Source organism: Muntiacus reevesi, chromosome 11, assembly GCF_963930625.1.
Source record: "Muntiacus reevesi chromosome 11, mMunRee1.1, whole genome shotgun sequence".
Classification (NCBI taxonomy): Eukaryota; Metazoa; Chordata; class Mammalia; order Artiodactyla; family Cervidae; genus Muntiacus; species Muntiacus reevesi.
Genome location: NC_089259.1, coordinates 82850831 through 82862492, shown reverse-complemented (window position 1 = coordinate 82862492; position 11662 = coordinate 82850831). Strand labels below are relative to the sequence as shown.

Below are 11662 nucleotides of genomic sequence, written 5' to 3'. Positions count from 1 at the left end.
GAGAGCAAGGACCCCAAAGAACCAAGTGGAGCTGGATCCACTCTGAGCCGGGCTCCTGAGTCACAGAACGTAGCCTCCACCCCAGGCATGTCCAGACTTGGGCATGGGGATGGGGTGTGCTGGGGGCGGCCTGCCCTCGGTGTCTGGTCACCAGCCTCCCCAGCCCTACTAGTCCCCTGAGCGGGAGAATGTGGCCTGGGGGAGGCGCAGACGCCAGGGTGGGACAGTCTTCGTGTCTCCTGGAGTGCTGTCTTCACAGAGTCACCGCTCCTCAGGGTCGGGCATGGCCTCCAGCTAGGATGAGAGCCGTGTCCTCCTTGGAGGGAGACCCTGGACTTCTGTGAATGTGCCTGGATCTCGCAGTGTGGAAAGCTGGGTGTTTTCAACACTTTCAGGTACTGTCTTGACCAGTAAGTAGTGACACTGAAAATCAAGGAGTGACAACGAACGATAACACGAGGTCAAAGTCACACTTGGCAAAACAATGAAAGAAACAGAACCTCAAGCCCAAGTCCGCTGCGTTCCCACTGGTTTGGAAGCCTGTGCAGAGTGGTCGGCCCAGCCTTGAGAACACTGATGCCAAAGAAGCAGACAGTCTCTGCCATCTAATCACATTCCCTTTTCTTGAGTTTTATTGTTTTGATTTGCTTACCTCACGTGACTTGTAACCATTTTATTAAGTTAACACCTGATGGATGAGCAGTTTTCATTCTGTGCCTCAGCTGCCCTGCAGGCCTGCAGCTTTCTCAGCAGTGGTCTGTGTTCAGTGGAAGTGAAAATGTGAGTTCCTCAGTTATGTCTGACTCTTTGTGACCCCATGGACTGTAGCCCGCCAGGCTCCTCTGTCCATGAAATTCTCCAGGCAAGAATACTGGAGTGGGTAGCCATTCCCTTCTCCAGGGGATCTCCCCGACCCAGGAGTCAGACCCAGGTCTGTACTGCAGGCAGCTTCTTTACTATCTGAGCCACCAGGGAAGTTCAGCCTATGAATACTGCAGGGAGAGTCCTATGTCTGCCTGCGCTGTTTGTCGTAGTTTCCAGGTAGGGTTTCTGCTTCAGCAAATACAGATTCGTATGGCAAATTAATGTCAGCGGCAAGATTGCAGATATTTTTGCAGGATTATTCATGTAAAACCGCAGTGCTCCTTTGCTAGATTTCAAATCTTGGACAGCCAGTGACCTTAGTTTGAAGATAATACCACCGCACTTTTGGAAGTTTAAACACAATTCAGATTTTTAAGTCTAACAATTCAAAAACACTTTCATTTCTGATATTATACTTTAATCCCAGAATTAACATTTTTTGGCCAATCTACAGATTCACTTGCCCATTTCTCCGAAAGGACCTTGGCAAAAACAAAGGAAGGCAATGGAGGAACAGTAGACTTTGAAATCCTACCAGTTTTCCAGTCAGAAGAATGTATAAACCACAATTCTAACTCCCTAAAACAACGCTGCCTTCCCCAGCAGGGCGGTGCCTCATGCATGAGCCTCTGGATCCCACCCGCCTCGAGGCCCCACCCTGGGGTCCAGGGAGCTCAGTCGTGAGGGCCGCTCCTTTCTCGGTGAGCCAGGCACCTCCTGGCTTAGAAATGATGCATAAGTACACAGCACGTCCGTCCACGTGCTCTTGCTGTCACTTGGGCGCAGATGGGGCGGGGTCCTGTCTGTGGGGGAGGGCGGCTGCAGTCTGGGTGGGACTCGCTGGTGGGCTCGGGGCCACTCTGCCCTCTTGGGGCCTGCAGACCCTCCATGCAGATGTTCTCCCCAGACGTGAGCCTTGCACGGGCCCTAGTTCCTCCCCTGTGCCGCCTCATCCTGGAGCTCCACACCCCCGTCCCCCCAGCCCCCGCCCCCCGGAGAGCTGGGAGGGCGCTGTGCGCGCAACTACCCCAGTCCCCCCCAACCCAGAGTCGCTGCTGTTGGATTGAACCCCGGTTCCCCAGCCGGTTTAGGAAAGCGCTGTTTGGGGTATGTTTTTATTGCTGGACACGCCTCCTTCCCTCCTAAGGGCTCGGGTCAGACGAGAGTTCCCGGAGGAAGGGCCGTAGGTGCCCACCGCCCACCGAGATCACCCGGCACTGGTTCCCCATCGCGCCCCTGACCCTGGTCGCCTCTCGGACTGGCGAGGTTCGGCTGCTGAGTGACTTGCCGGAGCCAGAGCGCATATCTAGGGACCTTGATGAGCAGGAGCGGCCCGGGCCCTTCGGGGGGCGCGGCGCCCAACAGGCCGGTGAGGAACCAGGCGCCCCGGTGCTCCCGGGTCACCGCGCCGCCCGCCACCCACCGCACCGCGTCGGCTGCCGCGCCCCGCTCACAGCCGGTCCGTGTGGTCACCGTGGCATTGAGGGCCCGGCCGCACTCCGCGGGCTCCACGTGCATGACCCGCAGCCGCAAGGGTACCATCTCGCGGCCGCGGAGGGTCCAGCCGCCCAGGACGCCCGGCTGCGGCAGGAGGACGCGCTCGGCGAAGTCCGCGTCGGCCGTGCAGACTGGCCGCCCGGCGTCGGGGCAGCGCACGGGCTGAGCCAGGTCCAGCAGGGCCACGTCGTTGTGCCCGGTGTCCGCCTCGAACCTCGTGTGCACGTGGACGCCCTTCACGCGCACCCGGAAGTCGGAACCTGGAAGGAGGCGGGGCCGGGCTCAGGGCGACCCCGTGCGCCCCCTTCCCCCTGCGTCCCCGCGTCCCCGCCCCTCTGCGCCATCTGCCCCGGACCGGAGTACCCCAGCGGGGCCTCTCCCACACTCCAAGTGAGGCATCCTGGGGGCGCGGCGGGAGCACAGTGAGGGGAGGCTGAAAAGGTCGGAAGAAATTAGGAAGACCCTCTCAGAGCGAATCAGACTTGCCTGTTCAGGAGTCATTTTCTAGGCTGATGGCCTGTTGACTGAAAAATGTCTGAGGAAGGAGGGTAAAATGCATTCACTGTTCGCGGGTCCTGGGGACTATGGAGCACTTCGCAACACCCCAGGCCCCGTGAGGTCTGAATGCGCCACTTCAGCGTCAAACCAAGGGCCCCTTTCCTCGGCTGTCGAATTGCGCGTTGCCTGCGTCCTGTGTCCAGAACGCCGCTAGCGAGTCCCCGCTGCTTTGGCTGCATGAGTGATCTCAGCAGCGGGAAGCTAAACCGAGTCTGTGTTTCATTAGAAACAAGAACTCGAGATTAAAGGGCTTCCTTTTATTTCTACCTGGAGAAGGAAGCGGCACCCCACTCCAGTACTCCTGTCTGGAAAATCCCATGGACGAGGGAGCCTGGTGGGCTGCGATCCATGGGGTCGCAAAGGGTCGGACAGGACTGAGCGCCTTCGCTCTCCCTTTTATTTCTACACAGGAGAGCTTTTGTTTCCGGTGCCATCTTATAAAAGTGGATGACCAGGTACTCACTCGTTCTCACACTAACGTTTCTGTACAGCAGCGAGCACTTTGCTGTCGTCAGCACTAAGCTGTCCTCTATTAGGACGCCCCCGCAGAAGTCTTTTCCTTCAGAATTGGTTAGTTTTACCTTTAAACCAAAACAGACGAGAAAGCGTTAGCGTCCGTGTGCAGCACCTGCGGCAGCACGGTGTTGGGGTTGAGAATGTGGGGCGCACACCCTCCAGCCAGCCCAGCGCACCCACCCATTACCGAGGCCCCCGCAGCGGGCGGAGGCGGGGCGAGAAGGGGAGAGGTGAGCGAGGGATGCGCGGGTTCGGGGGGCAGTCGGCAAAGGTGCAGTTCCAGGGAGGCCGAGCCGCAGCCCCGGCTCGCCCCTCGTTTGAGCTCCCCTGCCTTGACCCTTCCAGTCCTGGTGGTCACTTAGCTGTGGCCGTCGCTTGGCCAGGCCTCCACACAGCGCCTGCGTGCTTCCACCTGGCCAGACCCGTGAGTAAGCGTCAGGTGAGGGACACGCGCGCACCTGCACACAAGTGCGCGCGCGCACGCGCTGGGGCTGAGCGCAGCCCGGCTGCTAGAGCAACCCCTAAAGCTCTCGGTCAAGTGAAGGTCAGCATGGTTCTGAGCACTTGCGATCCACTGGTCCAACCCAGGATGTGCTGCAAGTGAGAAATGCTGTACCCCACACGCCCGAGAGCCAAGACGTAGGAAGAAAGAGGAAACGTAAATATCTCAATTTTTAAGCTATTCATTACGTGTTGAAATAATATGTAGACGTATGGAGGTAAGTAAAGGACATCATCAAAATTAATTTCACCCGCTTTCTATGCACGTGGCTGCTAGAAAATTTAAGTCAGGTCTGTGACCAACTTAGTGTTTCTCTTGACACGGCTGAGGAAGAACGGGGTGATCTGTATTAGAGGCCTGGGATGCAAGGAAAATGCAAAATGTAGGTAAACCCAAACCCACATTGGTGGTATTACTAAAAACAGTGCTTATTTTGTGGGGGTACTGGAAAAGCAAGAAAAGAATAAAATACTGGTCAAAGTAGCAGATGAGCATAAAGGAAAGTGCTTGAAGTAGTTTGGGAGAAGTGTCAACATAATAACTTCAAGTGTTGCTGAGTTAAAACATACGACACTGAAGCTGTGAGTTCAGCATGAGAAAGTGCTTTGAAGTGTGATGTGGAGGTTGTAGATAGTTTGCCTATATCAAAGAAAGGAGAGAGGACAGACAGGTGAAACGTAAGGAAATATTAAAATGTGTTTCTGTTACCTGCCACGGGAAAGGTGGAAGGTTCTGCTGGCTTCGCTGGGGCCTCTGGCAGCACTCAGAACTGAGGGTTCCACACGCACAGCTGTCTTCATTGTGGCGGCCACACAGAAAGGAAGGTCAGTGCCTCCCAGGGCAGGCGGCGGGGTGACCACGCTGCTGACCCTTCCGGCCTGTTCCGTGGTGCCCATACACTTCGTGTATACGCAGAGCAGGTGGGATTTCATGCCTGCTCTCAGAGACGTAGGAGAGCCTGGCGGGGGCTGGGAAGCCCTCTCCCCGCCCCCCAGCCACAGCAGGGGAGGTGGGCTTTCAGAGTCGCTGCAGAGGAAGGCCCGGGGTATGGGGGGAGGGGACTCACCATGGGGGAGGCAGGACCTGTGGTCTCCGCCCAGCTTGTGGCCCCTTGCACAGCTGCACGTGTAGGACTCCGGTCCCGGGTGGCAGAAGTGCTGACACCCGTCCAGCCTCAGAGGGTGACATTCGTTTTTAGCTAAAAAGAGAAAAAGGGGAAACCAGAAATGTTACCCTGGAAATGGCCATTCTGAAGTATCCTTTAGTCCATCCTACAGGAAATCAGTCCTGAATACTCATTGGAAGGACTGATGGTGAAGCTGAAACTCGAATACTTTGGCCACCTGATGCGAAGAACTGACTCATTTAGAAAGAGCCTGATGCTGGGAAGGATTGAAGGCGGGAGGAGAAGGGGACAACAGAGGATGAGGTGGTTGGACGGCATCACCCACTCAATGGACCCTGAGTTTGAGTAAGCTCCGGGAGTTGGTGATGGACAGGGAGGCCTGGCGTGCTGCAGTCCCTGGGGTCGCATAGAGTTTTACACGACTGAGCGACTGAACTGAACTGAGCTATCCTTGAGCATGGGGCTCTGGCTTTTCATTCCAAACGTGCTCATGTGAGTGTTTCCATTCGGTGTCAGGAACGAACGGGGGTGGAGCCGGCAGGTGGGGTAGGGTCTGCGAGCCCCTCACAAGGGTCGGCGTGGCCCCTCCCTGGGCTCACTGCCCACCACGGCAGCCGGAGTTCTTAAGGGGCTTCTTCGAGGTGGGGGTCAGGAGGTGTGGGGTGAAGCTGGGAGCCCTGCTCGGCGCGCTGCACTTGGGGTGCCCTCCCAGCACTGGCCGAGCTCTCAGGGAGGCCGCTGGAGCAGAGTGCTGGCAGGTTCCGCGTTAACATCGAGGACAGAGCAAGTTCATTTCTACATGAAGGGGTCTCTGGCGGGAATCGGCTTTGTCCCCCCTGCCCCCACCCCCTCCCCGCCGCCCCGTTTAAGGGACATCAGGTGATGAAGCTGAGGACGGTCTTGCACCCACGACCCAGGGAGTCGTGCCCTCGGGGGAGGGCCGAGGTTGGGGGGGCAGAGCGGGGGTCCCAGGAAGGGCGGGGGTCCGGGAAGCAGCTGGGGGGTTGTTGCGGGAGAGGGGTGGGGGCCCCGGGGAAGGGGACTCCCCGGGGAGGAGTGGGGGGTACGGGGGAGGGGGTGGGGGTCCGGGGAGGGGCGGGGCTCACCGAAGGCGCAGTTGGGGCCTTCATAGCCCGGCGCACAGGTGCAGGCGTAGCCGCGAATGGTGTCCTGGCAGGACCCGTTGTTGAGGCAAGGCTGGGACGTGCAAGGGGAGCCGCCTGCGGATAGGATGCCCTCGCGGGTGACCCCCTGACGCCCCCGGCCCAGCCGGCCCGCCTGCCCCTCTAGGACCCGTCTCCTTGCCGAGAGGCCTCCTGGAGACCCCCGGTCACTGTGGTCCCCAGACAGCACCCCCAAGCCTCGCCTTCCGCAGCTTAACTGGCTTCTGGCCGTCTGCACAAGGCCCATGGGAGCCTGGGGAGCGGGCAAGCTTCCCCCTCATCCCGCGGCCCAGGGCCCTTCCTTTGGGTCAAGGTCCAGGACACCAAGGCTGGACACTGGGAATCCTCTGGCCTCGAGTTCTCAACCCTGGAGAGTGGACTGTCTCCTCCAGTCGAAGCAAAAAGCAGAGGAGGCGGTGGGCCGGGTGGAGGGGACACTCACCCATGTATGTCCTCCAGAATTCATCCTGTCCGAGTGAACATAAGAGTGTTAGAAATCAAACACCTGTTCTTCCACCTCCTCCTGGGGCTGGGCTTGAAGATAAGAAAATGCTGACTCTGTTCACTTAGTAGGAAAATGCTGGTTGAGACAAAGAAAATGAAATTCTCTACATTTATTTTACTTAAGTGAAGCAAAGTCGCTTAGTCGTGTCTGACTCTTTGTGACCCCATGGACTGTAGTCTGGCAGGCTTTTCCATCCGTGGAATTCTCTAAGCAAGAACACTGGAACGGGTTGCCATTTCCTTCTCCAGGGGAACTACCCCACCCAGGGTTTGAACCTGGGTCTCCTGCTTTGCAGACACACTCTTTAACCAGCCAAGCCACCAGGGAAGCTACGTCTACTTAATGCCCTCTTTAATGTATGTTCCGGGCTTCCCAGGTGGCTCAGTGGTGAAGAATCCGCCTGCAATGCAGGAGATGCGGGTTCAATCCCTGGGTCAGGAAGATCCCCGGGAGGAGAGCGTGGCAACCCACCCCAGTGTCCTTGCTGGGAAATCCTGTGGACAGAGGAGCCTGGTGGGCTGCAGTCCAAGGGGACAGACAGGACTGAGCGACTGAAGATCCACAGCAAGGTGTGCTCCACGTCCTGTTCGGTGTGCGTTTGCTGAGGCCCACTTGAGGAAGGGAAGCGTCAGTAGCTGAGACGCGGCTCAGACCCCATGGCCTCCTGGGCAACCCCCCCCCCCCCCCCCAGTCCTCTCAGGGCCCCAGTCCGCAGAGCGCCGGATGCAGACGTGACAGACTCACGCTGCGTTTTCCGTTTATAAGCCAATTCAACAGTGATGGAAATTTGTAAACTGCGTATGGGAGGTGTTATTTTCTGGCGAAGCATTTAAAGGCAGGAGACTACTCGGGCTTAAAGCCTGGAGGTAAGTGCATGAACAGGCCACACACCATCCCCGGCTTCCAACAGCTCGAGTGGGGTTGCAGCCTTGGGGGAGAGCCCAGCTTTCCCTTCACTAGGAAGTTTTCATTTCTCCCGGTTCTATGATAGTCTATTTCAGAAGAATTTTCTTATACATGGGTACCTGAGAAAATATATTTTAAAACAGCTAAAAGATATATTAGAGAGAAGCTTCCCTGGTCCCGTGGTAAAGAGTCTGCCTGCTGATGCAAAGGATACAGGTCCCATCCCTGGCCCAGGAAGATCCCACACGCCTCGGAGCACCTAAGCCTGCGTGCACAGCGACTGAGCCAGCGCTCTAGCGCCCTCCAGCCGCAGCTGCTGAGTCCACGAGCCCAGAGCTGTGCTCCTCAAGAGGAGCCACGGCGCCAAGAAGCCTGAGCACCGCAAGGGAGAGGGTGCCCACCCGCCACAAGAGAGAGAAAGCCTGCAGCAGAGAAGCCCCGCCACAGCCAAAACAAGTGACCCACAAACAGATCTTAAAGCACACGTGGTGGTGGTTTGCTCGCTAAGTTGGTCTGAATCTTGGGACTCCACGGACTGTAGCCCATGCAGTCTCCTCTGTCCATGGGACTCTCCAGGCCAGAATACCAGAGCGGGTTGCCGTTCCCTTCTCCAGGGCATCTTCCCAACCCAGGGATCAAACCCAGGTCCCCTGCATTGCAGGCAGATTCTCTACTGACTGAGCTATGAGGGAAGCCCCCTTAAAAAAAAAAAAAAATATATATATATATATATATATTCAAGAAACAGGTCAGCATTTGTTCAGAATCAACTTTAAATATTGCTGCCTTGATATGTAAAGCATATTACGTAGTTTGCTGTTCTGCGAATTTACGCACAAACACCCAGCCCCTCTGTCTGCCCCCCGACAAGCCTCTGGGTAACTGAGACGGGGAGATCGCCGCCTGGTCTTTAGTGTACGTGTCGTCACTTCTGATCCAAGTTGCTGATTCTGAGAGATGTTCTTACTGTGGAGGCATCCTAAGGAGGATTTTTGTGTTGTTGGTACATTGAAACCATGTCATCTCTATCAAAAGTACTAAAATCTGTCAGAGTCCTGACAGGCTGAGTGACCTCTGTGAGGAGTCTGGCTACTCATTGCGCTAACTTGGTGAATCTGCAGGAAGAGTTTACGGGGTTTAGGGGGACTAAGCTGGCATCGGGGTCCCCCACCGACAGGCTGGGGAAAGTGATTTCCCTGCAGTGTCCAATTCCTCATCGGTACAACCGGGTGAGATCAACCTCCCACGTACGTGAGTAGGTTCCTTAATTCTCTCCGGGAGAGCGCGCCCCTAAGGCGGCAGAGGAATCGGAAAGCAGGTGAGTGTGTGGCGGGGACACGTACCGTGGACTCGTCGTGTTCAAACACTTCTCTCGCCTCCTCATAGACGCAGATCTCCTCGAAGCACTCCTTCTCTAAATGCCCCTCGAAGAGCTCTTCTAAGAGGTAGGAGCCGGCTCGCCTCCACCTGGCCAGAAGTTCGTGCGCTTTCGATGCGGGAAGAAAAACTGCAGGGCGGGACGGGGGTGCAGGGCCTCAGTGCGGCTGCGACCGAGGCCGGAGGGCCAGGCTCTGGGCGATGGGCGGGCAGACCCACGCGTGGCCCTCAGACCCGGGAAGACCAACGTTGTCCTGCTCCTGACGACACCGGGTCCCAGCCCTTCACGTGCAGCCAGGAGAGCAGGACGGAGCTTAGAACAGGAGGGCGGGAGCCCAAGAGGATGGGGCAGAAAGCAGGCTGTGTCCTCCGGGCAGTCCTCTGCCAGGATGAGAGCCCTCTATTTCCAGCTGAACCTGATTTGAGAAAGACCGCGTCTCTGCCATTGAGGCGGACGGGACACGAGATTACTGCCGTTTCCAGACCCCAGGCTGAAAGCAGTGACTGAATCTCGGGAACAGGTTCTCCACCAGGGCCCCTGTCCCCTCGGGGACTGTGTATCTTTCCTCTGAGTGGTGCCAAGGGTGGCCTAGGCTGGGCGGGGGTCTCCTCCTGGGTCCACTCGGGCCGTTAGGAGGTTGCAATCATTTTAATAATATACTTATCTAACCAACAGATCCAGAATACTACTGTTTCAAGACACAACAACTGTTGAAAGAAACTAAATTTGCATTCTGATTTCTGTGCTAAAGCTGTACAGTTGGGTGTATTTTGAACTCCCGGCAACCTGACTTTGGCTGCCAGTTGGCGAGGAGGCACCGTGGCCAGATGGGTGGCGGGGGTCCAGGGTCCCCCGTCTGCAGTCGCTGGTTTGGGTTCATAGGTATAGGAAGGTTGAGGAGGGGGGTGGGGCCCCGGGCAGGGGCTCTGGAGGGGCTGGGGTCCCCTCAGAGCTCCTCGGAAGCTGTGCCCCATCCTGTCCTGAGCCCCAGACCTGGCGACTAGCTCTGTCTGGGCCCCTGGGGACCCCAGAGGACATGGTTACTTCTGACATACTTAACATGAACAGCAGAGACTGGGGGCTGGGCGCAGGCCACCCTGGTCTTGCTGGGGCCCCTCAGTTCCCAGAGAAAGCCCCCGAGTGCCCCCCCCGCCACGCCGCCCAAGTGCACCTACCTGTGGGCCCGGCGGCGTGTGGGGCGAGAAGGGCTAGGACCCCGAGGATGGCGAGGGGTGGCGGGATGCAGCCGGCCATGGTCAGCCCGCGGCCAAAGTCCCCACCGGCTCCTCGTGCAGGGCGGCCGCGTCGGGGCAGGGAGCCAGCCGCGCAGAGAGAGGCTGCCCTCAGAGGCACGGCGTCAGCGCGGTCAGGGTCCTGCGTGCAGGCTCCACTCCCACGTTTCTCTGTTAAAGCAGAGAGGGAAAACGACGGAGAAATGGAAGCCCAAGGCAGAGGGACGTGGCGCTGGCTCGTGGGGGTGGAAGTGGGAGCCCGTCAGCATTCCGGTGAGGATGGGGGGCAGGTTTCATCTCTCCCTGGTGCGGGAATGAGAGCCAAGAGCGCAGAGCCTGGGCTGTTTAGGACAAGCCGGTCACCGGGGCCGCCTTTGGGAGGAACCGGAACACAGCGGTGAGCAGACCACGCCCCAGGGAGGGGGCTAAGGCAGGCCCTCGGGGGCAGGGCCAGGGGCCTCACGAGGTCCACAAGGCCGGGCCGGGCCGGGCAGGGAGGCCGGGCCTGCGGGGTCTTCTGTCAAGGGCGGGGGAGCCCACCACCGCCTCCCGGGGAGACCAGCTCCCTGGGGCGCCAAGTGCCACGTGGGGACACGCGCTGAGAACCACGCTCAGCACGTGAGGGCAGCAGTCCGCTGACTGTGCCGGGGACAGCAAACGCACAGGGCGGTCAGCCCGGAGTCCACCCGGGGACACTGCGTCTGTCCGTCTCTGGGTCTCTGTCTCTGGCTGCCGGTCTGTCCTTCCATCCCCGCACGGCCTGTGTGTCGGGTTCCCGTCTGCTAAGGTCCCTGGCAAGAACTCCACGCGCCCTGCACCCTCTGAGTCTCCCTCAGACTCTGGCGCGGCATGTTTCCTGGGCTATCTCGGTCTTGGATGTGGCCATGGAGGCCCCGCTGAGCCCTCTGAGCGTCGTCTTGGCGGGCACACCCCCATGTGCTCATGACGCACCCTGGCTCTCGTCTGGAGCTACGCTGTCCTGCCTACGGTTCAGGACGACCTTCCCCTCCCCGGGGCTCTGGGCCCCCGTTGGGGTGGCTCGGCGGCTGTCGTGAGAGCCCCACCCTGCAGCCCCGAGGGCTGGGGGCTGCACCTGCTGCAGGCCGGCCCCTGGGGGCCTCAGGGACCCTGCGTGTGCCGGCCCCCGGCGCTGGGCCTCTGCGCCCCCTGCACTCCTGTGTCCTCCCCACAGGGACCGCGGGTGCTGGCGAGGGGGCCCCCTCTCTTGGTCAGACCCTGTCCCCCGTGTTTCCTCTCTGTCATCTTCCTGCTCCTCTCTGTTCCCAGAGGAGACTTCCTTGGAGATGCCCGGCGGGCCGGCTATCCTGGGGCGCAGGCCTGGCACAGGTCCACCTCAAGACCAGCCTTGTCTCCCTCCAGAGGGAGACGCTCAGACCGTGAGGCAGGTCCTCCCA

The 11662-nt window shown here is 58.8% G+C and overlaps 1 protein-coding gene across 1 annotated transcript; it reads right to left on the bottom strand.

Annotated features, from left to right (window-relative positions):
- Positions 1–614: 614 nt before the first annotated feature.
- On the bottom strand, positions 615–10637 carry PROZ (protein Z, vitamin K dependent plasma glycoprotein). The gene is made up of 8 exons (XM_065901695.1): positions 10191–10637; positions 8981–9144; positions 6669–6693; positions 6170–6283; positions 5004–5135; positions 4646–4731; positions 3383–3500; positions 615–2621 (listed from the first exon to the last, which is right to left on the bottom strand). Exons 1-8 carry the CDS (start codon positions 10267–10269, stop codon positions 2020–2022), a joined length of 1320 nt encoding a protein of 439 aa, XP_065757767.1. The 5' UTR covers positions 10270–10637; the 3' UTR covers positions 615–2019.
- Positions 10638–11662: the final 1025 nt, after the last annotated feature.

What these genes read in the sequence shown, in the direction of transcription:
- PROZ (XM_065901695.1), bottom strand. Translation starts at nt 10,269, where the DNA reads ATGGCCGGCTGCATCCCGCCACCCCTCGCCATCCTCGGGGTCCTAGCC. An exon ending in ACACGCCGCCGGGCCCACAG is followed by an intron (nt 9,145 to 10,190) that starts GTAGGTGCACTT and finishes CCCGCCCTGCAG; the next exon opens with TTTTTCTTCCCGCATCGAAA. An exon ending in AAACGTTAGTGTGAGAACGA is followed by an intron (nt 2,622 to 3,382) that starts GTGAGTACCTGG and finishes GCCTCCTTCCAG; the next exon opens with GTTCCGACTTCCGGGTGCGC.